Raw genomic sequence first — 27,285 nt, forward strand, 5'->3', positions numbered from 1 at the left:
TTGCTAGGATATTTCAAACTCATCTAAGATTAAAATTTCAACTTGTGAAATAATACATGCATAGTACTTATGATACCAATGACCAGATGTACAGTTTTCCTTGGAGGAAAATTAGCAAAATATTTGTATTTTTAAAATAATTTTGCTTAAAAAAAACAGAAGATTGTGTATTTTCAACATTTATCATATTTTTGTAGTACATATATTCTGAACTGTACCATGACAAAATAAATGGCAAATTTTATTACCATATTGTATTGTGTGTATTATTTATCCATACATGTATAATTTAAATCATTACATACACATGTACCTACATTGCAAAACTTTTCATTCATATCATTTTATTTTGCAGACAGGAAATAATGTATAACTAGAAGTTAGCATTATATGAGGCATAACAACATACATCTAAAATGAATAACAAACTTTAGCACTTGAGAAAATGAATAACAAACGTTTACATAGCTCTTGAGAAAATGAAAAACGAACTTTAGCACTTGAGAAAAAAGTCCATATAAATGGAATTATCCTTATCTGCACCACATCACTTCAGGAAATGACAGTACAGTGAAACTTGTATAATCCAGATATTTTGTAATCCATAATCTTGCCAAATATGATGTAAACTTTAAGTCCTTTTCAGTGAATTTATTTCTATTATATACTGTCTAATCTGATATGTTGTCAAATTCCGCGAGTTTCTTTGAAACTATTGATGTCTGGATTAGTCAAGTTTCACTGTATATCATATACTCCATACACTGCACTGGAAGGAATTGTCGTGTAGGTTCTGACAACACATAATGCAAATAAAATCACAGAGATGCTGCTTATGTTATGTTTATGATCCATGTCATTTCTCCTTATTTAATGCTTGAATAAATTCCTCTAACTTCTCTTGAATCTGTCTCACTTTTTCTGTGGAGAACAAAAATGGTCAATTTTACAACAGTAGTACCATAGTTACTATGAAATTATCAGTGATTAAATTGTGTAAATATGCTCGTACTCTTGAAAACCTAGTTTGCAACACTGTATCTTTGAAAGAAACCTCTTATCTCAATATCAATGTTTCAGTTACAAGACACTTACTTAATTCCTCTGCAAGCTGTACCCGCGGACCTGTCAGTAATTTGGCCAATGTGTCCGGATCATCACCAAACTCATCTAAAACTTCCTTTATTATCCTCTCCAGTCTCCTAGCTGTAAAGACAGAAAACACATTTGTCCAAGCTCAGATTACACATGTCCAATCAAGTTTAGTTTACACATGCACAATCAAGCTTAGTTTACACATGTCCAATCAAGCTTAGTTTACACATGCACAATCAAGCTTAGTTTACACATGTCCAATCAAGCTTAGTTTACACATGCACAATCAAGCTTAGTTTACACATGCACAATCAAGCTTAGTTTACACATGTCCAATCAAGCTTAGTTTACACATGTAAAATGGAGCTAAGTTTACACCGTACAATTAAGCTTCCTAGTTTACACACGTACAATTAAGCTTCTTAGTTTACACATGTACAATCAAGTTTTACATTGTACCATTAAGCTAAGTTCAAGTATAAAAAAATTAAAAAATACTTTTCAATGACCTTTGACCTTAATTTCAAGTATTAAAAGGGAGTTGTTAGATTTAAAAACAAGAGGCCCATGGGCCACATCGCTCAGCTGAGAAGCTTTGACCATTTTGTGCTTTACCAGATTTTCCCCTTGTAATACATATTGCGACCCCACCCTACCCCACTGTTCATAATTTAGACATTTTGAAATCTACATTTTCCCAGAATGCTTCCATGTGCACATAAGTTTCAGCTTTTCTGGCCCAGTGGTTCTTGAGAAGAAGATTTTCAAAGTTTTTCCCTATACATGTATATTTCTATGTAAAACTTTGATTCCTCATTGTGGCCCCACCCTACCCCCGGGGGTCATGATTTGAACAATTTAGAATCTACACTAACCCAGGATGCTTCCACATAAGTTTCAGTTTTTCTGGCCCAGTGGTTCTTGAGAAGAAGATTTTCAAAGATTTTTCCTATATATTTCTATGTAAAACTTTGATTCCTCATTGTGGCCCTGCCCTACCCCCGGGGGTCATGATTTGAACAATTTAAATTCTACACTAACCCAGGATGCTTCCACATAAGTTTAGCTTTTCTGGCCCAGCGGTTCTTGAGAAGAAGAAGATTTTCAAAGATTTTTCCTATATATTTCTATGTAAAACTTTGATTCTCCATTGTGGCCCCGCCCTACCCCCGGGGTTCATGATTTGAACCATTTAGAATCTACACTACCCCAGGATGCTTCTACATAAGTTTCAGCTTTTCTGTCCCAGTGTTTCTTGAGAAGAAGATTTTCAAAGATTTTTCCTATATATTTCTATGTAAAACTTTGATTCCCCATTGTGGCCCCGCCCTATCCCGGGGGTCATGATTTGAACAATTTAGAATCTACACTACCCAAGGATGCTTCCACATAAGTTTCAGCTTTTCTGGACCTGTGGTTCTTGAGAAGAAGATTTTTTAATGACCCCACCCTATTTTTGTCTTTTCTTGATTATCTCCCCTTTTGAGGGAACTTGGCCTTTCATTTTAACAATTTAAATTTCCCTTCACCCAAGGATACTTTGTACCAAGTTTGATTAAAATTGGCCAAGTGGTTCTTGAGAAGAAGTCGAAAATGTGAAAAGTTTACAGACGGACGGAAGCCTTCGGCTCAGGTGAGCTAAAAAAAAAATAGTTGAATGCTTGGGAATCTGTACTTGATATTGAAAATGTTCTAGGAAGGTCAAATTAAGGAAAGTTGGTGGTCAGTGTTGCAATATATGTGGTTTAAATATAATCTTAAAGAAAAGCTTCTAGATATTTGACTTACCTTCGTTACTGATGACTTGTTATCTGAGAGCATTACTTGTAATCTGTAACATTGTTAATTTGACCTACCTTCATTATTGACGACTTGTTGTCTGAGAGAATTGCTTGTAATCTGTGACATTGTTAATTTGACCTACCTTCATTATTGACGACTTGTTGTCTGAGAGAATTGCTTGTAATCTGTAACATTGTTAATTTGACCTACCTTCATTATTGACGACTTGTTGTCTGAGAGAATTGCTTGTAATCTGTGACATTGTTAATTTGACCTACCTTCGTTATTGACGACTTGTTGTCTGAGAGAATTGCTTGTAATCTGTGACATTGTTAATTTGACCTACCTTCGTTATTGACGACTTGTTGTCTGAGAGAATTGCTTGTAATCTGTGACATTGTTAATTTGACCTACCTTCATTATTGACGACTTGTTGTCTGAGAGAATTGCTTGTAATCTGTGACATTGTTAATTTGACCTACCTTCGTTATTGACGACTTGTTGTCTGAGAGAATTGCTTGTAATCTGTGACATTGTTAATTTGACCTACCTTCGTTATTGACGACTTGTTGTCTGAGAGAATTGCTTGTAATCTGTGACATTGTTAATTTGACCTACCTTCATTATTGACGACTTGTTGTCTGAGAGAATTGCTTGTAATCTGTGACATTGTTAATTTGACCTACCTTCGTTATTGACGACTTGTTGTCTGAGAGCATTACTTGTAATCTGTAACATTCTCTGTAATCTCCAGAACAGTACAACATCATTACATTCCAGCTGTAATTACAAGCAGACAGACATTAATTAAAGACTACAAAATAATCATCTACATATTAATTGTTATAAAGATTTGATGAGGTGGATACAAGTATCATGGTACATATGTATTTTATAATGTTAAAGTTTAAAAAAGAAAGGTTGGTGTAACACATTTGTTTTACATCCGTGATTTAAAAAAAGTCTGAATAAATGACAAATAGCCTCTAAAAAACTGTTCCTATCTAGATCTACGAAATACAACATTGCCACAAAATATATCATCATAAAACACAGTTACACTGTACACCCTTATTAAGAATTCTTACTGAGATATTACTTTTCAAAATATATATTGAACATGTTGAACTTATCAGACGTTATAAACTTTTTTCACAAGATATTTCTTTGAAAATGTACAACTTACTCCTGAGTCAGAGAATCCTTTCTGGTAGTAATAGAAGCCCTTCCTACACTCCTGACAATGGCCCAAGGCCTTACCAAGGAAGAACTGTCTGTAGACGTGGTACCAAGTTTCCCTTATCTACAACAGACAAAAAGGATGCTGCATGTCTTAGCTAACACTTTTTCAAAACAAAACTTTCAGTATAAAACATGTGTCCAATTTTTTTTAATAAGGGATTCATATGGGGCCTGTGCATGTACATTTGTACAGTAAACATGTATCTAGAGAACTGATGAATTTGATGCTATCGTTTGCTGCTTATATAAGAATCACACAGTAGAACTTATTTAAAATTTTTTGCTTACAAAGTCATTGGTGACCTCTATTCCATTGGTTTGCAAGTTTCTGCGGATTGTGGTAAGTTCATCTTTGGCAAGGTTAGACTTATGGTCCTGTGAATATTAAAATCATGCTTGTCAATTCATACTCAGTCTCTTTGTAGTCTACATGTATTATGATTCATATGTATTTGTATTATATAAAAAATCCATGTTATAGCTTCACTTAAAGAAAAGTATCATTTTTCACTAAAAAAAAGCACACATTGTAGATTTAGATTGGTTGGTTATTTATGACATTGATATTTTCATTTAATTCCTATCTCCGGACTTCTACACCACTCCTGCACACTTACCGGTTCTGCAGTCAGGATTTTCTCTAGCTCCTGTCTGGTTGCTCCCCGGTTTCTGTGATCCTGTGTTTTGGACCTCCAATGAGTCCACTGTTCCCAAGTTCCCGGCCCTGTTAGCTCCTTTATCTTATCATGTGCTAAAATAAATAAAGAGTATGAGATCATTTGTGAATTAAAGACCTCAATCAATAGTGAAAAATAATCTATTTGCAACACTGCTTTTGTTGGAAAGTAGGGCTCTGAATCCAATTTTTTTTCCCCTACTAATATAAGAAAGATTTTAGGATTTTGAAACATTTAATAGCATTTCAGCTTGTTTTAAAATTTGGAAAAGAGTTTGACCCACTTTACATTTTCCAACAAAATTTCTTAATCTTTATGTAAAAACAGGTTCAAGTATTTAACTTAATAATTTAACTTGTTAAAACAGAACCCAAATGAACATTATTTCACTTTGGGGGAGGAGTTTGTGATAGGAGGGACACAATAATTAGATGGTGTGTACATACTCTGTTGTAGTCGATTCTTGACTGTCTCCTCCATGAATTTGATGGCAAAGTCCCACTGTTGTTTGTCGGTCACTGACCGGTCCTCTAGGGTATTGACCTGGATAACCCTCTACAACAAGAGCATTAAAAGTTATTCCAATTTTGTCCATTTTGACCAGCATATACATGTACATTAAATTTCAATTTTTCACAATTTTAAGATTACAGATAAGGTAGATCTTTTTGAAGTATGGTAAATATTTTTTTAAGCAGCCTGAAGTCTGATAAATTAAATATAGGTGCAAATATTTACTTCATGAGGTTCAAAATACTTCCAAATCATCACAAATCTTGCTCGAAAGTATGCACTTTGACCGATATTGTGATGCGTTGAGTGACAACACTGAAGAATCTGAGTGAAATACAATTGAATCTTACTGATCTTCAATTGCGAAATCCAACAACGAATCTGATTGGTACTTTTTTATAGGCCTGCCCACTTTCTCAAATGTAAAGCTAAAGATATGGAATGTTTCCAAGAAAGGTAGAACAGCTGTAGAAAATGGGCAAAAAAGTGGTACTTATTGCACTAAGTATGTAGTAGACCTATGCAATACCTTAGTAAATTGTTGCGAGTGTAGGTAATCCGTATAATGATCTTCAAATAAGATATGTTCACAACTGGCAGCAGTTGACTGAATACATGTCATGTTCGTATCAGATGCATGTTCCCGGGCCACATGAACATGGCCCTTTCTCTTGTTTTTTTTCTTCAGTACATCAATAAAATTAAACGTACTTAGATTTGGTAAATGTTGTTACATTATTTATTTTTAACATGAATTATAAGTGATATTTCTTATTTTTAATGAATAATATTTGACGTAACAGTAAAAATTGCACTGCCTGAAAAACAAGAGGCCCAGGGGCCACATCGCTCACCTGAGCACATTGGCTACGAAAAAGCACATAGATCAGAACTGAAAGTTTACCGAGGTGGGGGGGGGGGGGGGGGCTTGAATTTTTAGACTATTTGAGAATGCCTTCATACACTACCTGAGAATGATTTCACATGAGTTTCATTTTTCCTGTCTCAATGGTTCTTGAGAAAAAGATTTTTAAAGATTTTTCCTAAATATCCCATGTAAAACATTGATCAGCCATTTTGGCCCCACCCTACCCCTGGGGGTCATGATTTGAACAAACTTGAATCTACACTTCCAGAGGATAATTCCACATAAGTTTCATCTTTCCTGGCCTAGTGGTTCTTGAGAAGAAGATTTTTAAAGATTTGGAAAAGGGCATGGCCCTTCATTTGAACAATCTTGAATCCCCTTTACCCAAGGATACTTTGTAGCAAGTTTGGTTGATATTGGCCCAGTGGTTCTTGAGAAGAAGATGAAAATGTGAAAAGTTTACGACAACGACGACAACGATGCCAACGACAACAGACAACAGACAAATTTTGATCAGAAAAGCTCACTGGAGCCTTTGGCTCAGGTGAGCTAAAAACACAAGGAGTTAGATTTTTCTGGTTGCATGTTTATTGCCATGACAATGGTTAAAATGGGTACGTAGTAGCACACATGCATTTAAATCATATGGTACTGTACAGCAGGAAATTAACTCGCAGAGTTAATTTTCGCTATATTCGCGGAAAAAGAAATTCCGCGAATTCAATATACACTGAATAATTCTTAAAAAGTTTTATAAAGATAAATTGAAATTTTATTATTTTCTGTGATTAGATGTAGACTGTCTTTATAATTATGCGAGTGTCTGGATCAATTACAAACACGTAGTTGTTGCTGTTTTAAAAGCTTATTAATTGTTTAATTCATTTCTATAGCTTACGATTAAATTTGCCATCTAGTAGAAGTGTGATGTAATTATCTAATAAAACATGTTTGTTTAATTTCACCCGTGCATATCACTCAGTCATTACCTCTAATCAAGGCATTTACCTAGTAAACAGGGTAACGACAATTAATTAATTTCAATTATATGATTAAAAGTTCAACATTTTTACTACGGTATAATTTTTTTTTCTGATTTGGACCCGGAAATAAACAAAAAATAAATGCGTAGCATTATTTTGACTTCAAATCAGGATCAGTCCGGTGTTTCGTTATTATTCAATCGGGATCAAAATCGACACAATATATAGACTTTACTTTTCTGTCTGATATGCGCGATATACAGCTCATATACATTACAGACTTTCGTAATATTCTATAGAGACGGGAAATAACACTTCACACAATATATACCTACAGAAAAATGCTTGCAAGTACTGTTTAAGAAATTTATGGTTTTTCCTTTTCCGCAAATTCAAACGACCGCAATTTGCTGAAAATTGAACAAATTGCGATCTTCTCCGACCTCGATTTTAACCTGCTACACAGTATTTTTGACAGTCGTGACAATTAAACAGTAAACTATTGAATAAATCCGATGTTTTTCGTGTTTTACCACCTATGAATTTATATTTTTTTCACTGTGGTCCGTTATCAGCTGGGTAATCGCATGGTTTCCAGTATTACCCCCGTTTTAAATTTGCTTGTATTTGCAATGAAATAGCTCACTTGTAACTAAAACATGGAGAATAAAAGATTTTTAAGGCACGGAAAAGTCACACAGAACAAACACCTATTAAATGTAAAATGCCGTAAATAGGAAATCGGCAGAAATACATGTAGGATAAAATGAAATACTGTGTGCCATCGAATGATATTCATGCACCGTCTGCATGGTCTGCATAAGGAATAAAACACTTGCTAAACATTATTTTATATTTTGTTTGCTTTTTGTGTTTTTTCTTCGATCAGAAAGTCAACAACGCTTTCCGACAATCAAACATGGCTATATTCCCTGGGCCGTTGGACGCTCTCCAACTTATACAGGCAAAGGATACCGCACGAGAGTGGGCGGGTCCTAATCAACCAATTAAAATGCTTGTTTTACAAAATGAAATCCGTGATTCAAATTGTTCAATTGTCAAATCCAACAGTGTCATCACTCAAGGCAACGCTATTTCGGCCGAAGTTTAATGCTTTCAAGCGAGATTTGCGATAAACCCTCCACAAAAAACTTATATTTCCTTGAGGAAAACATCAATATCTGGTCAGTAACTGGTCAGTTTCTATTTTTATCTTACTTACCAGACTGTCCTCGGCTTTGCCGTCCCATTGGTGTTTGTTTTTGCTGGCCTCAATGACTGCTAACTTCAGCTGGTCAAAAATCTCATCATGTCCCTTATTCTTCTTGTCTTTCTCCACAATTTTCAGGAATTCATCATGCAGTGTGTCCCAGCCAACCTGTAAAATAAAAATATTCCTCATTGTTCCATATTATAGAAAATTATGCTCATTATGGAATACAAATATACCACTGAGTTTTACTTCAAGAAGAAGCACTATACAGATGTTTGGCAGACAAAATCCTTTAACCAGATTGATTTAAAAATGAGACCTAAAAATCATCTCCACTGTTTATCTGTCATAAAATGTGCAAGAGGTATAATTAAACAAATCAAAAGCAGTCACCCACCTTCAACAACAAATAAATCATACACTGACATGGTGGTGCTCATTTCCAAGGAAAAAAATAATTTTGAAGAACAAAAATAATCCCCTTTAATATCATTTAGATTTTCAAACTAAGACATACCTCTACACATTTCTTGGGAAGCATATTGTCAGCCCACTGCTTTAACTTTATATCCACTGTAGTATTGAATGTTCTGAAAAATGATACACATACATAAATATGTAACAATATGCTTATCATTATCAGTCTCAATTACATATATACATCCATGCACTATGTATTTTTCCCAGTCTCTAACAATAATGGTAGGAGTTATCTATCATTCATACATGTATCTACCAAAAATTTATGAATGTTTTTTGTTGCAATTTAATGAAAAGTATAATATCTTTGAACAAGGAGAGCAGTAATAGGATTTTGTGTCAGACTCTGTAAGGAATGTGCAGGCAGGAAATTTCATTTTATTACCTCCGCCAATTGTTTGCAAGAGATCTGAAAGAGTTTTAATCCTACAGCTTGTGAAGTACAAGTATTTAAAGTGAACAATTTAACAGTAACTACTGGTGAACACTAAAATACTAAGGGCTCATAATGCCCACCTGATTTAGATATGTATTTTTATTCCTTAACTTTTAATCCATCGCCCATCATCAAACAAATTTAACAAGGGATGGTCGTAAGTCTTTTTTCTGATAATTTCTCCATATTTTACTTTTCGTAATATGTAAAAAAAAAATTCAATTTCTGTTTTTGTGAAAGAAATTTTTAACTTTTTTCTGTATACTCCAATACAAAAAATAAGCCCATCTGGTAAATTTGGTTGAAATCGACCAAGAAATTCTTGAGAAGAAGTAAAAAAAGAGGTGCAATGTTAAAATTTTAAGATTATATCCAACATAAAACATAGAGAAATTTGAAACTGAGATTTACCCAGAATTCTCTGTTTGTGCTGCAGGAAGGTAGATACTCTCAAAGAAGTAAGAGGAACATCTCTCCCACAGCTTATTGTAGAATGCTTCCTCCCTGAAATATAGACATAAACACATAATCAAGCTTGTGTTAAACATGAACACATACATACAAGTCTTGTGTTATTTATGTACAGCTTCATCTTATCATAAAATCCATCAACTCATAACACACAATGTAAATTAAAATGCACAAAACAGTTGTTCTTAAGCCAGTGTACATGCATGTCCGTGACATATTGAATCTGTCCTTGTATTCATTTCTTAAATCATTTTGATTTATATAAATACGCACCCTGAGAGTATTTTTAGATAATGGAACACATTTTTTTTAATTTGATTTCAACTTATTTATAGAAATGAAAATAAAATACAATTATTTGAAACAGACGCAGTTTGTGTACAAATGGAATTGTGGGTTTGTTTTTATGCGCCCGGATCGATAGATCCGAGGCGTATATTGTTTTTGTCCTGTTTGTCTGTTTATCTGTTTGTCTGTCTGTCTGTTGTCAACTTTAACCTTCGCCATTTTTTTGAACCATGAAAGACAGAGACTTCATATTTGGTATGCATACTCCACCAATAAAGTTCTTTTGAATGACACCAAGGTCAATGACCTTGTGACCTTGACTATGACCTATTTGCTAAAAATAGAATTTTCGCCATATCTTTTAAACCATGAGAGATAGAGACTACATATTTGATATGCTAACTCCATCAATGATGCTCTTTCAAATGACACCAAGTTCAATGACCTTGTGATCTTGACTGTGACCTATATGCTAAAAATAGATTTTACAAAAATTTCGCCATAACTTTTGAACCACGAGAGATAGAGACTTCATATTTGGTGTGCATACTCCACTAATGAAGTTCTTCAAATGACACAAAGGTCAATGACCTTGACTTTCACTTATCTGCTGAAAATAGTTTGTTTTAACTTTGTTGCCGCCGGGCACATAGTGTTTCACAAACACATCTTGTTTTACCATTGTTTTGGTGTGAGTTGACTGAGGTTGATGATTTCATCTAAGATTTCTCCTCTGGCCTTCTCAAAAAGTTCATCCTGAAAAAGAAATCATCGAATTAATAACACAATAACACAAAATTAGGAAATGAAGCTTGAGTTTTGTATCTAATATAGACTTCCATACATGTAGAGAGATTATTAAGTCTAATCCATTTATGTATCTTTACAACATAAAGAACTTATTAAATTAAGACAAAAACAACATTCTTTTAGTATTTACACTAGTAAGAATCAGCATAATTTACTTTCACACAATACAAGTTTGATACAACAAAATGTAAGAATTGTTGAAAATGCTTTAGTACTGTAGATGGACACACAATTTTTGTGATACTTTATTTTCATGTGGAGGTCATTAAATCTTTATTAATACTGAAAAAAATTCATGAATGAACACATTGCTCATTAAGTTTAGGTCCAAACTTTGATGAAAACAAGAGATATAAAAAGACAAGCACAGTGTCTCAGTATTTACATTACATGAATATAATTTACCATCATACACAAACAACTTTGATTCAACAAAATGAAAAAAAAAATGTCGAAAGTGTTCTAGTTTTCTTACCCTATCTAACTCCCTTTGTCTAGGGAATGTATTTTTCCACTCTGTTTCCAAATTAAATCTGGTTGCTGTGGATACAAAATTAACATTATTAGTTTGTATTCAATTACTCCACTTTTACATGTCCTTACATGGTGCTCTAATACAACATTTAGTAAAAAGAACACCAATATCTTTAGTGATAAATTCAGAAAACTGGTGATATAGCCCTGTGACAATTTTTAGACTGATATCTATTAGACATTTAAACAGGGAATGCTTATTCCTCCATGGCACCTGAACCAACCTCTGATATTTTTAGACATAGGTCTTTGCTCTGCTCCCAATTTGCTTTATTTCAATGGACTTTTGAGTTGATTATTGTACATGTACATTATTTCCATACATGTTTTTCATGAAGTATATTCATTATAACAAGGTTCATTTGCACGATACAACTGTATGAAAAGAAAATAGGATGCTACCTTTGAAAGCATCGGCCTGCTGTTCTACCGACTCCCTGACCATCTTCCAGAAGAGCTCTGACACGGCCAGACTCATGTTCTGTGTCCCCATCTGTGTGGGTTTTAACACACCATCCCTAAATAATTGTGTATATATTTTAAAAAAATCCCTTGCCTTATTATTCAACCAAATGAAAGTCAGAACAATATTTACATTTGCTACAAGATATCATTTAGGCTAAAATAAAATTACAGTTTGTTTGGAATTGCCGCCCGCCTCACTGAAATACCCCCCGCTCAGAAAATTTTATTGGCAAAATATTGGAAATATTTTTTTTATCGTCTTATGACCGACATCGCTTTTTACAAGTTAGTTCGTTCTTCGAAATAGCTTTTTAAAGTCGGGTTTGACCTCACATAAATTTAACAACACCGGTCAGTAAAACGCTTTCTTCATAGTATTTATGATATAGGGAATATAGTGGCGTAACAATATGGCCAAAATGTCAGACCAAGTTGGATCAGTGGATGTGAAAACATTCAAGCATTGAAGACCAGAACTTTTATGCATCTTCATAAAAATAAAAGGTGAATAAAAAAAATTAAATGGAATGATACACTGATACCTGGAAAGAGCTATTGTAATAGATTGTCCTTTGAACTTGATAGGGTAAGTTCGTCATGTTGAAATTAAAAATGAACGTTCAGTTCCCAGTTAAAAAATTACATGGGTCAGAAATGTTCATTCCCAAATATAAAAGGAAAAATGTTGTCTGTTATAACAAGTCTTTGAAACCTAATGTTAAACTGATCATTGCGAACCCTCTAGAACATACCAAGAACCCCCTCCCGTTTTTCCACAAAACATCCCAACTATTCTTAAGAAATTTTGTGTGGTTCGCACTCTTTGTAAGGGTTGTCTTAATGAAAGGTTAAATTTCAAAGACAAATGCTATGAAATACACTAATGAAATTGTTTTAAAAAGATTTTCAAAATAAAGAAAAAAGTTTGATGCTGAAATTTGACTTTTAATAGATAAGCAAATCGAACATCGAAGAAAGATTGATACTTGAGCACCGTTCTGTGTATATTTTAGACAAAAATGATATTAATCAAATTAAAGAAAATGGGAAATTAATGAAATTCACCACTGTTCATTGTGATTTTTAATTTCTATTAATTAGCTTCAATTTGTAAAAAAAAAAAAATAAATTCCCTCCCTCCCTCCTGGGTCTGAAAACCCCCAGGCGGCAATTCCAAACAAACATTTTTTAAGGATGGCCTTATATGTCTCTGTCAGTGTTAAATTTCAAACATATCCTTTTCCTCATAGAAAATTAATAGTCTTTATTTACATTAATGAATGACCTTAATTTACATGTATGTACAAAATATTGTTCAAGTATCTTTTTCTCTTTAGCACAGTCAACATGAGTCATCACTTACTTGAATAGTTTAGAATTCCTGAAAAACGCTTCTTCATGATTTTTTATTTCTTGAATACTGTCATTTTGATTACCTGTGAAAAATACATTATTATTAAAATTGTACATTTCATTTTCAATGATTTGTTTACTTTCTAAATTCTACATGTTCAAAAAACACGCTTAATAATGAAGTGCCAGGGGAAAACAATTTTGCTTTTTTTGTTATAAGTGTAATTCGATATTTCAATTAATCAAATTGAAAGAATGAAAATATACAGGACTTGTAAATAAACTAAACAAATAAACAGTATATTACCTGAAAATACACTTACCCCTTTCTGTCACTACTGCAAAATATCCTAAAATATCTGAAAATATCCAAAAATAATCATACCTCTTCCCGTCACAACTGCAAAATATCCTAAAGCCTTCATAGGGAATAACCTGCCATCTAATATGGATTGGATCTACGAAAGTAGAAAAGAGGTAAGGTCAAACCATGTTATCCCAGACTCAATGGAGCCAAGAAAAACTTTGAGACATCCAAAGATTCGAGATATTGATGTTTTATAAAACATAAAGAAAAGCCCACTTTAATAAAAATATATTTATCGTATTCCATGAACTCATGTTTTAAGTACATGTACCCCAGTACATGTACTTAAGATCAACTGTTTCAGATTTTCGTTCACCAATTAAATAAACTGACCAGAAACAAATGTGTTTATAAATACATGTAGAACAAATTAAAATTTAAATTGGTTGAGTCTGAGGTTAAGAAACACATTATTGATGATGCTTGAGAGTAAGTGAAACATTAACCTATCTGGAATATATATATTACCGTATTTGGCCGAGTATAATACGCATTGATGTAAAATACACACCCCCCTTTTTGCTTCTGGAACTGGGGGAAAAAACGCAGTTCGGACGTATTATACGCAACAGAAAATTTTACCAAACGATGTTCTGAACTTTGAAAATCACAGTAATTTGTAACGAAAATCGGCGCGAAGATTAAGTGTCAAAAATTTACAGAACACACATTTATAATTTTTTCTTAATCTGCAATTTCCATATCGCGGCAATGTGGAGAAAAGTATTTATTCATTAATTTCAAAAAGCACAAGATAATGTTGCGTAAAAGTGTTAACAGAATTTATTTTTTAAGCATACGGTGATTTTGAAATAATACGTCGCCATATAATTCTTTGGTGAAATAATTTTATTTTAACAAAGCATGGGATATTGTTGCAAGTTTTAACAGTTGTCATATTTAATTTTGGTTCTAGATAATCATGGAAAAACGAAATTGATACATCAAAGTATTTTAAAATTAAGAAGACTACGATTTTCCTCTTCTGAATCGTCGCGGATATTTTATTTTCTACAGAGCAGGAATAAATGATAACACTTGAGTTTTAGCATACTTCATATTCAATTTGTTAACTCTCAATTATTTAAAAAAGGGTTCGATAAGTATAAGATAAGGTATAATTACATTTAACAAGTGTTTAATTGTTTAATTTGTCGTAATCAACACACGCTCACACATACGAAAGGTTACAAACCGACCCCCGCTTTTTAAGAAAGAAAATAATCAAAGCAATTAAAAGGACAGTGAAAATAATCATTGCTATAACTGTAAAAACATTACTTTGGAGTCGGTAGACAATTAATTGCCTGGAGGGGTGTTGATAGGTAATTATCAAGTGACCAGCGCACGTGTGTCACGACATTGGCTTCCTTTCAATGGGACGTATAGTAGGGTGTTTGTGTTGCAGTGAATTTTCACTGAGTTATTTAAAAACTAAAATAAAATTTTTATTTTGTTGTATTACATAAAAAAAATGACTTATTACTTTGTCAGGCAAATAAGGTGCATATGTACTATGATTACGGAAGCACCTGACAAAGGAATGTGTCAACGTCTTAAAATAGCATCAGTAATGGCGGCCTACATGGATACAATAAGCATGGAGCTCAAATTAATTTTAACTTGCTTTTTCATGTCATTTTAGTATAAAAATATTATGAAAGTGTTATTTTTAACAAGCATACCTCCCAACAATAACTTTCCAAAGTTTAAAATATGACGATAAAAAAAGAAGTTGCATATGTCTCTTTGTAATACTACGGTATGTACATGTACGTATGATAGCCGTTTCATCTGAAAGAAAAACTTATCAAAATCCCATTGTGATGTAAAATACGCATCCCTTTCTCACAGAAATTTATTTTAGGAAAAAAGTGCGAATTATATTCCCCCAAATACGGTACATTCTGATGCTTGATTTAAGAATGCAAGTGATCACCTGAATTGTATCGATCAGATTTAACTTTAGTGAGTAAGTGAATGCCTACCCTATCTGGATTATATAGGTTAGATTCTGCCAGGTCGTTTTTCGTGAACACTTACCCTATCTGGATTATATAGGTTAGATTTAACTGTAGAGAGGAAGTGAACACTTACCCTATCTGGATTATATAGGTTAGATTCTGCCAGGTCGACTTTTGTGAGGACAAATATTGTCCGTTTTCCTGCTGGGTCCATCTGACTGACTAGATCTGTTACATTGCTTCTCTCTGCATCAAGTGCTCCATCTACAAATTATTACATTATTTATAAGGAAATTTTTCTTATCACATTGAAAAATCAATTACATGTTAACAATTTACAGAGCGAAACAATTTTTGTTAAAAATTTATCTTGAAGTCTACTTCACTTGGAAAGTTTCAATAAAAAAAAAAACGTCTAAAATTGATGCATGCTCATGTTTAGTTCTGTATAACCTGTGCCCTTCATTTTGGCACGATTACCACTAAATGGAAAAAATGTTTACACACAGGTTTTCTCCCTTTTTGCCTACCTTGGATACATAGAATTATGGCATTGGGATTTTCCATATGGCTCTTCACCATCTTACGGATATTGTTCTTGGTCTCTGGTGCCATTACTGAAGTTTCAGTCTAAATGATACACGAAAGAGAGAATATAAAATATAAACTACAAATCTCTACAGAAATGACATCTGTTCAATTACACTCAAATACACTCATAGTTGATTACTGGTATACTACATTTTCAATTTGTAATAGTTTCCCCAAATTAAGAAGTCTGACAAACTGCATTTAATAATTTAGGGTTAGCTAGATTTATTACATATCTGCTGGGATTTTATTGTATTTGGCTGTAAGGATAAAGACCATAATGACACTGTCACACTGACTTACAGATATTATGCCTGTCACACTGACTTACAGATATTATGCCGGGTAGATCCACCAGGACCATTCTCTGTAGACCAGGACCTTTAACTGTCATCGCTATTGACTACAAATATAAAGAAAATTAGAATGAATTAAATACTGTTGAAAGTATTGTCAAAATCAATGACAAATTCACAAACAATCCATATAAATTTTTAAGACATCACTTATAATAATTACGATGCCGAGAAGCATTGTCCATGTCTTAACTTCAACAAAAATTTCCTATAATATAATGAATGACCTTAACATTCTTTGACCCATAAGAGAGGGCCACACTGACCCACTATCCCTGACCTACCTCCTGGCTAACTGTTTCTCCATCACCAACACTAGCTTTCATCCTCAGTTCAACTTCTTTCCTCAGTGCTGCCAACTGGAAAACAAAAGCATTTGTCAAGAATTTATCACAGAATGAAAAAGATATCCAGGTGCTTGTAAACAATATCCACATGGCAAAATTTCAATCATATTTTTTTTTATAGCTTAATGATTCAGGGTTCTCCACATTTGAAAATTTAACCATGGAGGAAGCTGCATGAAGGCGAGATGTGACCGAAAACACGAATGCATGTTAGACTTCCTAATCTTCATTAATCAATGATTGGTTTTACAATTTTTAAACTTAACCACTGTAAAACAAAACGTTGAAATAACCAAAGAAAAATTTTAAGCTAAAAAATAAAAATTGAAATTGAAATAAAAAAGATTATTATGTATCTTGCTTCACAAATGTACCAAAATTTGCCAAAACTGTAGTAACCTTTTGAAGGAATTTCAAGAAAAACTTTTGATACAGTAACCATGGCAAGATTATTTAGAAACAAATAATTACATGTATAAGAATTGTTGTAGCCTTTTGTATGAAACGTTTTGCTTAAAAATGACTAAAACTGATGAATGTGTAGAATTCTTTTTTAATTTAAAACACAAAGGAACATTTGGACCAGTGTCCTTTTTTTTCTAAACGTTCTATTTTTCTGAATATTGCATTATTCACCGAGTGTACTACTTTGTTTACTTCTCCACGTGTCCCAGTGCTAAAAATAGCACCACGCGATGTTTCATAACAATGGGAAGTAACTCTAAAACTAAAACGGCGATTGACACTTACGTACATTTTATCAGAAAGATTATAAAGTTAAAACTTTAAAAACACAACATGGGATATTGATTAAATACAAAGGATTCAGGAATATGAATTTTGAGAGAGTAATTTTTTTTGGTACAAAAACTTGAATCGGATGCAAGACGATTATCATTCTTGTACTCGTATATATTTTGTCATCTTATATAAACCCGTTATCTAATCATGTGGTGAACATGTTGAAGTTCCCCAAAATTATTTATATGTGTACAGGATAATTAAATTTTAATAAATTGATCATCGGCTGGTTGACTCTCTATTGTCACGCTTCACAGCATAGTCGCCGATTAACAACAGTGTTTGTTTAAACACGAGCTGGCTTTCTCTCGAGGCATGCGACGTGCATGGCAGTCATGGTATAAACACAATTAACTACTCAAGTCATTAAAAAGTAGATGTTAGGACTGAAATGTAGTAAAAATTTAATCATGGCGGCTGTCAATTCTAACCATGGCGCAGATCCTTTAACCATGGCGCACATAAATTTAACCATGGCGGGCCGCCATGGTAAAACCCCTTGTGGAGAACCCTGATGATTTAATAGCGATTTTTAAGGCAAAATTTGGGAAGACAGAGGGGCAAACATACACCCCCTCCTACAACCCCCTCCAATGTTTACAGTTTTTTTTTTCTACAAATATATGCACAAAAATTACAATGCATGTACGAATTAATATACAAAGTAGGCCTACATGAATCTCAAAAGAAATCTATACCAATATACTTACATCACTTTCCTTTGTGAGATCAAACTCCCTTGAGCTGTCTTTAAATGAGGCTATGTGGTATGGCCCCTCACTAAGGGTCACCTTGACCGGTGACCTGGTCATCATCTCTCCTGACCCCCTTAAGAAAAAAAATCAAAATCTGTCTTAACTTTTTAGGCTATAAAATGCTGACAAAATCATCCTGGCATAAATCAAATTGTGGATTTACATGTATTCTTAAAAAAAAGGTTGTATTCATGATCATAGCCAGTACCATTTTAACGATGTATTACCTTGGAAATATTCGAGCCTGTACTATCATTTCCAGCACACTGGTTTTACCAGAGCTCTGGTCTCCTACAACAACTACCTACAAAAGAAACCAGTATACTTATCAATATTTGAATTTCCTGTTTTCTTATCCGAATATACATCATGACAAAGAGCAGCATATTGGTATACACAAGGTAGAACAGTTTTTAAGTAGCCTGCGGTGCTACTTAGTGAAAAAAGTAAAACTGTACAGATTATGAGTACTGTAGCATTTACACATACAATAGTCATGCTATGTGTCAAAAGATCCGATTTTTTTAGGGGTGAAATCTCTATTTTTGGTTTGATTCATTTTTCAGTCAGGATCATTATTCAGTCGGGTTTGCTCTAAGGTGTAAACATGTTACTCAGTATAATTAAGTATAAAAACAAATTTTACAGACTGATAGTTTGTAAAATAATTTTTACAGTCAAATCAATCTAATCAATTTCTTCTGCTCATTTTGCAGACAAATTATGTGACTAGATTGAGTAAAAGAAAGCAAAAAACAATGTTGAATTTGTTTCCTTCTGTCAAACTGTAATGTATCGAAAACAGTACAATTCTCTGTTATCCTTGGATTTTCAGTAAGGCCTGGTATTCTTGACTTACATAACTAGCGTCTGGAATTTACACAGCCTTTCATTTACTGTTGAAATATACATGGAATAGAAATTCGGGTGAATGTAAACAAGTGTAGCAATACATGTAATCCCATGAAAGCGTTTCGTATGGCAAAGAGGTGACGCTTGTCGTCTCATCGTTGTAAACAACAATTTAAAGTTGCTATTATTATAAATTTCTTAACCAATCAGAATCTATTCACCATTTGAGAGACTTTAATTATGTAGTGTCGAGAATGCCACACCTTACTGAAAGTCCAAGGATGACAGAGAATTGTACTAACCGTACTGAGACAAAATTATGCAAATGTATTGAACTGTGAAGGAGACATATCTTTCACTCCTAATTTCTTTTCTTTAAATTTTTCTGTTCAATTTATAACACAATGCTTAGTTCAACACAATTTCAAAATTAGCTGCTCTGAACATTTTTGATTCTTTAATTTTGTTGTTAGGTTTTTAACACAATGCTGACACAGTGCAGAATAATTTTCTAATCCATGTCAACTTACCCTGGGTAGATTATCCTGTGTGTTGTAGCTTGAATCATATCGTTCTAATTCATCTAACACATCAGAGTACATGTCAATCAGACTCCTCTGAAAAAGAGGGAAGAAAACCTATTTTAATTGATCACAGCCTCTAATAGTATAGAAAATATTTTCTGTAATTGTTTTTCTCTCTTGCAATGAAAACTGTATGAATATATTATTACACTGAAAATTTATGAATTCATTTAGTTTTAGAGTTTTGATTATTTGAATTTGGCATGAAGTAAAATTAATACATGTACCATTAAATGAGTTTTATTTTATTCCTAACTCTCTTATTTAAAAACTCCTACACGTACACCTATTAAGCATTAAACTAAAATAAAAACTCCTATATCTAACTTAAAAGAGGAATCCTTTGTTACCCTCATTGATCTTTTTCGTCCACTTTTGACTTCTTTCAACATGAGATTTTTACGTAAATCCTTATTCTCCTTCATTAGTCTGTCTATTTCTTTCTGATATCGTATCTGTAAATTTTCAGAAACACAAAAGTCATAAAAATAAGAAGCATTGCCTCTCTTGTAAACAATACACATTTATTTACACAGTGGACATTATTTTTCCAACTGACCGAAAAGGGAAATAACTCTTCTCCATACTATACACACCATACCTGTATCTGGATCATCTCCTCCTGTACCTGCTCCAGTCGTTCTTTTTCTGGACTCTGGAAAACAAGATGTAAATTGATAAAGTCACGTAAAAAATCAGTTGGAGTATTGTGAAGTAAGGGAAATGCTGTCACAGGAAAATTGTAAAAATATGGTGCAAAATGTTGCTGAACATTGCACAGAATGAACACAAAAGTAAATTTTCTAAAAGATATTTTACAAGACTAAGGGTATCAGTACAAGTCATATTCATTGTACTGTAGGGCAAATTGGCACTCATATATTTTTTTATATACATGTATATACATGTGTATATATTTTAGGCTGTTTAAAATTAAAACTATGTTTAATGTCACCCGCGCGCGTAGGTTTATGAGAAAATTCCTCTTTGAAAAAAACAAACAATTCGGAATTTTTGTTTTCCGGTTTGGTTCAATACAATTAGCAACTGAATTCTGCTTCCCGTAGTGACAGAAAATGTGCTTTGATAGCCGCAGTAAAGGCAGTTGGTGTCGTATTAAACAAAACTAGTGAATTAAAGAGCTTGGAAACATAAATGTAAGTAAAAAATAGATGATTTTATGACTGAAGTTAATGACAAAGTCTAGTTTGTTGATTTTTTTATCAGTCTTCGAATCACATGTTCAGACTGACAGTGACAGACTCTCAGTTCGTGATTCTATTGGCTGAACTTTTCATTGTATTTTGGAGAGAATTGAAAAACTTTTTTACTGATTGGAAAGTGTGTCAAAAACCAAGATTTATATACAGTAAAAAACATCATTCAAATCTTATTTAATATGTTTCATATTAAAAATATTTCTGTAAAAATAGAAAGAAACAGTAATGAGTAAAGTAATTGATTTCTTCATAATCCATGTACCTACAAATAGCTACAATTTTTGGAAAAGATAATACTTGTCATAACCATTTGAGCAGGGAGAAGCTTACCGAAGATAGGGCCTTTCAAGTGAAGGAGAGTAAGGAAAGTGGTTGGGGTATTCCAAGACGTGAAGAATCCTGTCTTTAGTGTGGAATTCAAGGTATTAAAGATAATCTAACAGCTATCAGTATGCTCCAAATATTATTATTCACACTTTCAAAACTTAATGCTAGTAGATCTAGTACTAAGAAAAAATACGACATAATTCAATTTGAGATATTTCAACATGAACAGTTTTAAATATTGACATCAATAATTTTAATTGTAGATATTGATCAACTATTCCCACAAGAAGAAGCATTTGCCTCCAGGGTACCATGGACGTGTGGCAATATAAATCCAAAGGACAACTGAGGCCTAGTTAAAAGCCACTTTCCTCCACATTCAGTCTTAGACTACATTGTTTGCTAGCAATAGGACTCAAACTGATTTACATACTAAGGAAAAACTCTGCTAGGGAAATTAATCTTAGGTGTCATATCAATTAAATGCTCTTATTACTTAATTGTAATGTTTTTAATGTAGTGAATAGGTTAATTTGAATAAATTCACAATTGTTTGAAAATTTTGTTTGTTTATTTTTTTCCTCCCTCCCTCGTAGGTTTTGAACTTTAGATGTGACGTTAAACGTAGAATTAACTTTGAACAGCCTTAATGTAATCCTTAATTAAGGAAAAATACCTTTCATTATGCATGTAGATTCTACATACAAATTAAAAAGTTTTTTAAATCATACCGGGTATTTCTTCCAAAATAAGCTCAAAAGATTGTAAAATCATTGCATAACAGCATTCTAAATGTGTTTTTTTTTTCCAAATCAGCATTCCATACTTAAAAGAATGTTAAAAAGATGAAGATATTTATAATAATATTACCCTTTTACTTGATGTTGAAGTGGCTCCAGATCTTCCAAATCCAAGAAGAGGAACTGTATTTTTATGGGTAGGTGTATTATCTGAAACATTAACAGAAATTCTATATTATAATGCTACATTTATACCAACATCCCCTCCCCCTCTAAGAAAATGAACAACATTTAAACAAAATCAACTTTGAAAAAAATATATGAAAAGAAAAGAGACAATAAACTGAATAAAGCAGAGAAATCTTGCTGAGGGAATTCAGAATCCATAATACTCCCACACAAGTAAGAATGAAAAGGATGAATAAAATGGAATATGTGCAGAATTCAAGGAGATGTAAAGTCAATTGTTTACATTGTGGGGGATAAGATTCAATATATCTACACACCTGTATCTTGGGATATGGCATACAAGACCCGGCCACCTAGTAAAACAACAAGGAAAAAGATTTGTTCATTAAAATAAGACTTTGACAGAAACAACCAGACACAGAAATGAAACACACTCTGAAGTAGGGCATAGTGGAAGATTTCTGACAAATGCTTTCCCCTTTAGTTATGGCGATAAATATTAAGTAATAACTGGAACACCAATCTCCAAAATCATTACTTTATATTTGGTAAAAAGTACAAAGAAACAATAAAAAAAATATCAAAGTTAAAACACTTTCAGGGGATCAAGATTGGACTAGGAGCCAGATACACAATATTCAAACTTAAGGAAATAAATTTCTCCAGAAATGCTCAACATGAATATAAGAAATGCTTGAATTCTGCACTGGTTAGCATGAAATGTGCTCCATATAAGCTTGATAAAAAAGTGCCAGAAATGTACTCCTTCTACACATACAACACCTAGATTTTATCTTTGTACGAGTGTTAATACGCCACCTTTGGGTAAAACTGCAGTTGCCTCCTGACTTTTGTTTTCCTCCCACCACGACTTGAGACTGTCAACCACGGCGGCATCCTTCAACTTTGGGAGGCGATTAGAGATAAATCCCTAAAAAAAATAATTTAATATCCATGAATAAAATGTTTGGTGTTTTGGAAACACTTTCATATGCAGCTGCAGAGAAACAGAACTTGCAGTTTGTGTTTCAATTTCATCTAAAACAAGACTTTTATTTACTGTAGAAATCTGACATTGATTACTGTACGTGTACTTAAAAAAAAACGGGTTTCATATCTAGCGGCTTATAGTGCACACGATGATTCCCAAATTTATGAATACGTCTTAGAAATCATAAATAAATACAATATAAAGCAAATATGAATAGGGCAAAAAATTTATACCCAGTGATTATATCCCAAATTTTAAATACTTCAACTTATGTACCGTATATTGGTACAAGTAAACCAATAATATTCATTCATCAAACTTTGCCATTCATTTGTGTTAATCGAGAAACTGTATAAGTTGCTTCACTGTACAAGACTAACCTTTTCAGGTAAGCTGAGTTGAGAAGTTGCACTTTTTATGCTCTTCATGAGGTTTCTCATTGTTTCTGATTCTGGAATGTACTCTTTCATCCACTCTAAATCTGGTAACTGCTTTTTGACTGCATCTATTTTCTGTTGGGAAAAATGCATCATATTTAGTGTGTACAATATTTTCAGAAATTGAATTTTGAAGAAGTTAGCATAGATCTGATTTAGCAAATTTCTTAATATGACATTTAGCATGGTACTTGAATTAGCATAATTATTTTTTTGTCCAAAGCTAAAGAGTACCAGCCAAATGTAATACATTTACAGAAATATCTGATCAAAAGAAAAATAGTATCTTGTTGATTTTTTTCAGAAAGTTTTTGAGTCAGGTCATTTTAGCAAATCAACTTGGAGAGGCCAAACAAACATTTTTTTTACAGATGGCCTTATGGTGTTAACTGGACTAGGGAGATACCTGGCTGATGAAGGCACCTGTCCCTACTGCTCCTGTTATGATGATATTCCTGGGCCTCATCAATGCTCTGCCAACTTTGTTCCATGTGACCACATAGCGGCGATTACCAGGCACCGATAAATGGCCCCTTGCAGTCAAGAGGTATTTGGAAGGTCTGCTTCTATGGGCATGATAAAACCTCCAAAATCCCCTTTCAGAGACTAGGATTAAGGATGATTGAAGAGAGGCTTGTTTCTTTAATAAAGCATGATTTCCAGATATGTTCCGTGATTGCTGTTGACCATACCTTTTCAAGGCCAGTTGGACATATCGCTCACAGTTTGGGCTATAAAAGAAAGAGGAATTTTATTTTGTCTGAATGAACAACACCTTATTCATTTTTTTTTAATCCTACATTAAACTGAAATAGTTTTCTTTTCTTGTTGTTTTTAACAAGTACTGCTCTAATATTGTTGGGATTTTTACACACTATTTTACAAGTTACAAAAACTCTGGCCAATTTGTTTTCTGGATTGGTAGTTTTTAATTATCTCTCTTTTAAGTATCTTCTTAAAATGGAAAGGTTAGTTAAGGTGAAAGAGTGTGGCTCTAGGGCTCCACGATTTCAAATGATTTTCATCACAAGAGATTTCCTAGGAAATTCGAACTACAAAATGTCTTTATCCTGATCACAGTAAATTTACTTTGTTTGTTCATTTACTCTGTTTCATATATTAAAATATTCGATATAACAATGGCCCATGTTAAATGTTCTTATTTTATTATTCTTCAACAATTTAACGTATATTTCGTCATGTCAAATCTATGTCCTGCTTATGACATAAGATATTTTGTTTCTTCGCTTCATGCTTTGAATTACTTACCCAAATCTACCACAGATAAGCCTGCTCATATTAAAAAGGTTGTTTTATCGAAAAATTTTGCAAAAGTTTACATTGGTTTGGAGTAAAAGTCACCGGTTACACTACATTCTGAAAATGAAAGTTTCTCTTCGTCCATTTGAGCCAACGTCCTTGACCTTGCATAATATAAATGTAAGAGTGAACTTGTGTGTGTTTTATATTTCCGGAATGATTTAAAAATTTTGTTTTAAATAGATTATTTAATTTTTTTCGTGATTAGTCATTAATAAGAATAAGAATCACAATAAGAATACCACTTAGGTGAAAGATCTTGTAACATTTATTACCCCTATACAAAACAAGATGTGTTTGTAAAACACTGATGCCCCCGTATGGCAACATAGCAAAGATTAAGCTTTTCTTAAATGCAAATTTAATTAATTGGTACCAAAAGTAGGATATTCTCACTAGAAAACAATTGTGAAATTTGAAAGTAAGCTAATGTTAAAGTTTTTTAATAATTACAAAAATATCCAAGGTCAATGTCAAAAGGTCAATGTAATTAGTATCAAATGAAAGGTCTTGCCACATAAAATACTTTTGTAGAGCATGAAAGCCCTAGCCCTAACCGTTCAGAAGGTATGGTCAACGTTCAATTTCTTAAAAAGTAGGCAGGGTCCGACACTCGTCAAAATTTGATCTCGCCATTTGGGCAAACTTGGTACGTATGATTACAGGTTGCCCGACTGAATTTTAGGTTGTCCAAATAAAATATCAAATGAAACAAAAGTTAACTTAAAGTGCAATTGTTTAAAATTTGTTAAGATAATTAACAGAAGTTGTGTTTTTTGTATTAACAGACATTTTTGGAATGTGAAGATGTCTTCTAGTATTTTATCAAACAAAAATATAAGCAGAATCAGACATGCAGAATGCTAAAGTTTGTAGCTTAAAACATTCATTTTCACTTGTCTTGAAGGCCTAAATAAATAGGGTCGAATAACCCTGGACTGAATTAATCAGGTGTTATATTACAGTGGACACCCAACATGGCTGTCTAGCAGCAGAAAACGATCATCAGATGATCAGAAAGTTGTAGGGGAATGCAAGATGTTACAATGATGATTATTATTACTGTTTATATTTAAGGTGATTGTTGACTAAGTTTTTATATCTCAAATAAAACTTTATGAAAGATTTTTAGTAAAAATTGCATCAGCTGATTGATCGAACGCGAACGCAGATTTCGCAGGAAGTAAAATCTACGCGGCTGCAACTTGAACATGTTGAATGGGTTGGTTTTGTTACAGGAAAATATGTTTTCAAGGGCTTTTGAAGTTTATTTCAAAAGATTAAACATCATTATTAAATATTCCCAACTTGTCCCAGGTCGTCATTTGGGCGAGCCCGACTGAAAATCAGTTCGTCCGAAATCATTTCTGGGTGGAAATGACGAGGTGACGAGCGCGAATGTCGAACCCTGAGTAGGTCAAACTCCAAGGTCAAAGGGTCAAAGTTATTGTTATCAAATGAAAGGTCTTCTCATAATGATCAAATATGTAAAGTATGAAAGCACTAGCCCTAACTCTTTAAAAGTTATGGTCAAGGTTTGCTTTTTTAAAGTAGGTCAATCTCAAAGGTCAAGGTCAAAGGGTCAAAGTTCTTGGTATCCAATGAAGGGTCTTCTCACAAGGATTACATGTATGAAGTATGAAAGCCCTATCCCTTACCGATCAAAAGTTATGGCCAAGGTTAAAGTTTATTTTACAAGTAAGGAAATCTCCAAGGTCAAGGTGAAAAAGTCAAAGTTGTTGATTTCCAGTGAAAGGTCTTTTAACAAACATTATATATGTGAAGTATAAATGTCCTGGTGTTTACTGTTCAAAAGATATGGCCAAAGTAAAATTTTAAAATTTTCATGTAAAAGTGGGTCAAACTCCAAGGTCAAGGTCAAAAGGTCAAATTTGGTGGTACCCAAAGAAAGGTCTTGTCATGAGGATCAAATATGTAAAGTATGAAAGCATTGACCCTAACTCTTTAAAAGTTATGGTCAAGGTTTGCTTTTTTAAAGTAGGTCAATCTCAAAGGTCAAGGTCAAAGGGTCAAAGTTCTTGGTATCCAATGAAGGGACTTCTCACAAGGATTACATGTATGAAGTATGAAAGCCCCATCCTTTACCGTACAAAAGTTATGGCCAAGGTTAAAGTTTTTTCACAAGTAAGGAAATCTACAAGGTCAAGGTCAAAGGGTCAAAGTTGTTGATATCCAGTGAAAGGTCTTTTAAGAAACATTACATATGTGAAGTA

At 33.2% G+C, this 27,285-nt stretch overlaps 1 protein-coding gene across 2 annotated transcripts; it reads right to left on the reverse strand.

Annotated features, from left to right (window-relative positions):
- Positions 1-185: 185 nt before the first annotated feature.
- On the reverse strand, positions 186-25,153 carry LOC134245365 (dynamin-like 120 kDa protein, mitochondrial). Of its 2 annotated transcripts, XM_062727655.1 has the most exons (30): positions 25,001-25,153; positions 24,138-24,462; positions 23,675-23,806; positions 23,123-23,234; positions 22,621-22,656; positions 22,245-22,324; positions 20,429-20,482; positions 20,178-20,282; positions 19,774-19,860; positions 18,619-18,695; positions 18,347-18,464; positions 16,773-16,847; positions 16,464-16,535; positions 16,072-16,171; positions 15,675-15,805; positions 13,596-13,668; positions 13,221-13,293; positions 11,795-11,910; positions 11,334-11,398; positions 10,728-10,804; positions 9,701-9,793; positions 8,891-8,963; positions 8,383-8,538; positions 5,243-5,351; positions 4,737-4,870; positions 4,408-4,494; positions 4,064-4,180; positions 3,564-3,657; positions 1,096-1,206; positions 186-921 (listed from the first exon to the last, which is right to left on the reverse strand). In XM_062727655.1, the coding sequence occupies exons 1-30, from the start codon at positions 25,027-25,029 to the stop codon at positions 857-859; spliced, it is 2,976 nt and encodes a 991-aa protein (XP_062583639.1). In that variant the 5' UTR covers positions 25,030-25,153; the 3' UTR covers positions 186-856. The 2 variants fall into 2 exon arrangements, with proteins under 2 accessions (XP_062583639.1, XP_062583640.1); XM_062727656.1 differs by lacking the exon at positions 22,621-22,656 and having other exon boundaries at positions 187-921.
- Positions 25,154-27,285: the final 2,132 nt, after the last annotated feature.

The sequence above is a fragment of the Saccostrea cucullata genome, unplaced genomic scaffold, assembly GCF_032062105.1.
Source record: "Saccostrea cucullata isolate Sc308-1 unplaced genomic scaffold, CSIRO_AGI_Scuc_v1 ctg2215, whole genome shotgun sequence".
In the NCBI taxonomy this organism is placed as follows: domain Eukaryota; kingdom Metazoa; phylum Mollusca; class Bivalvia; order Ostreida; family Ostreidae; genus Saccostrea; species Saccostrea cuccullata.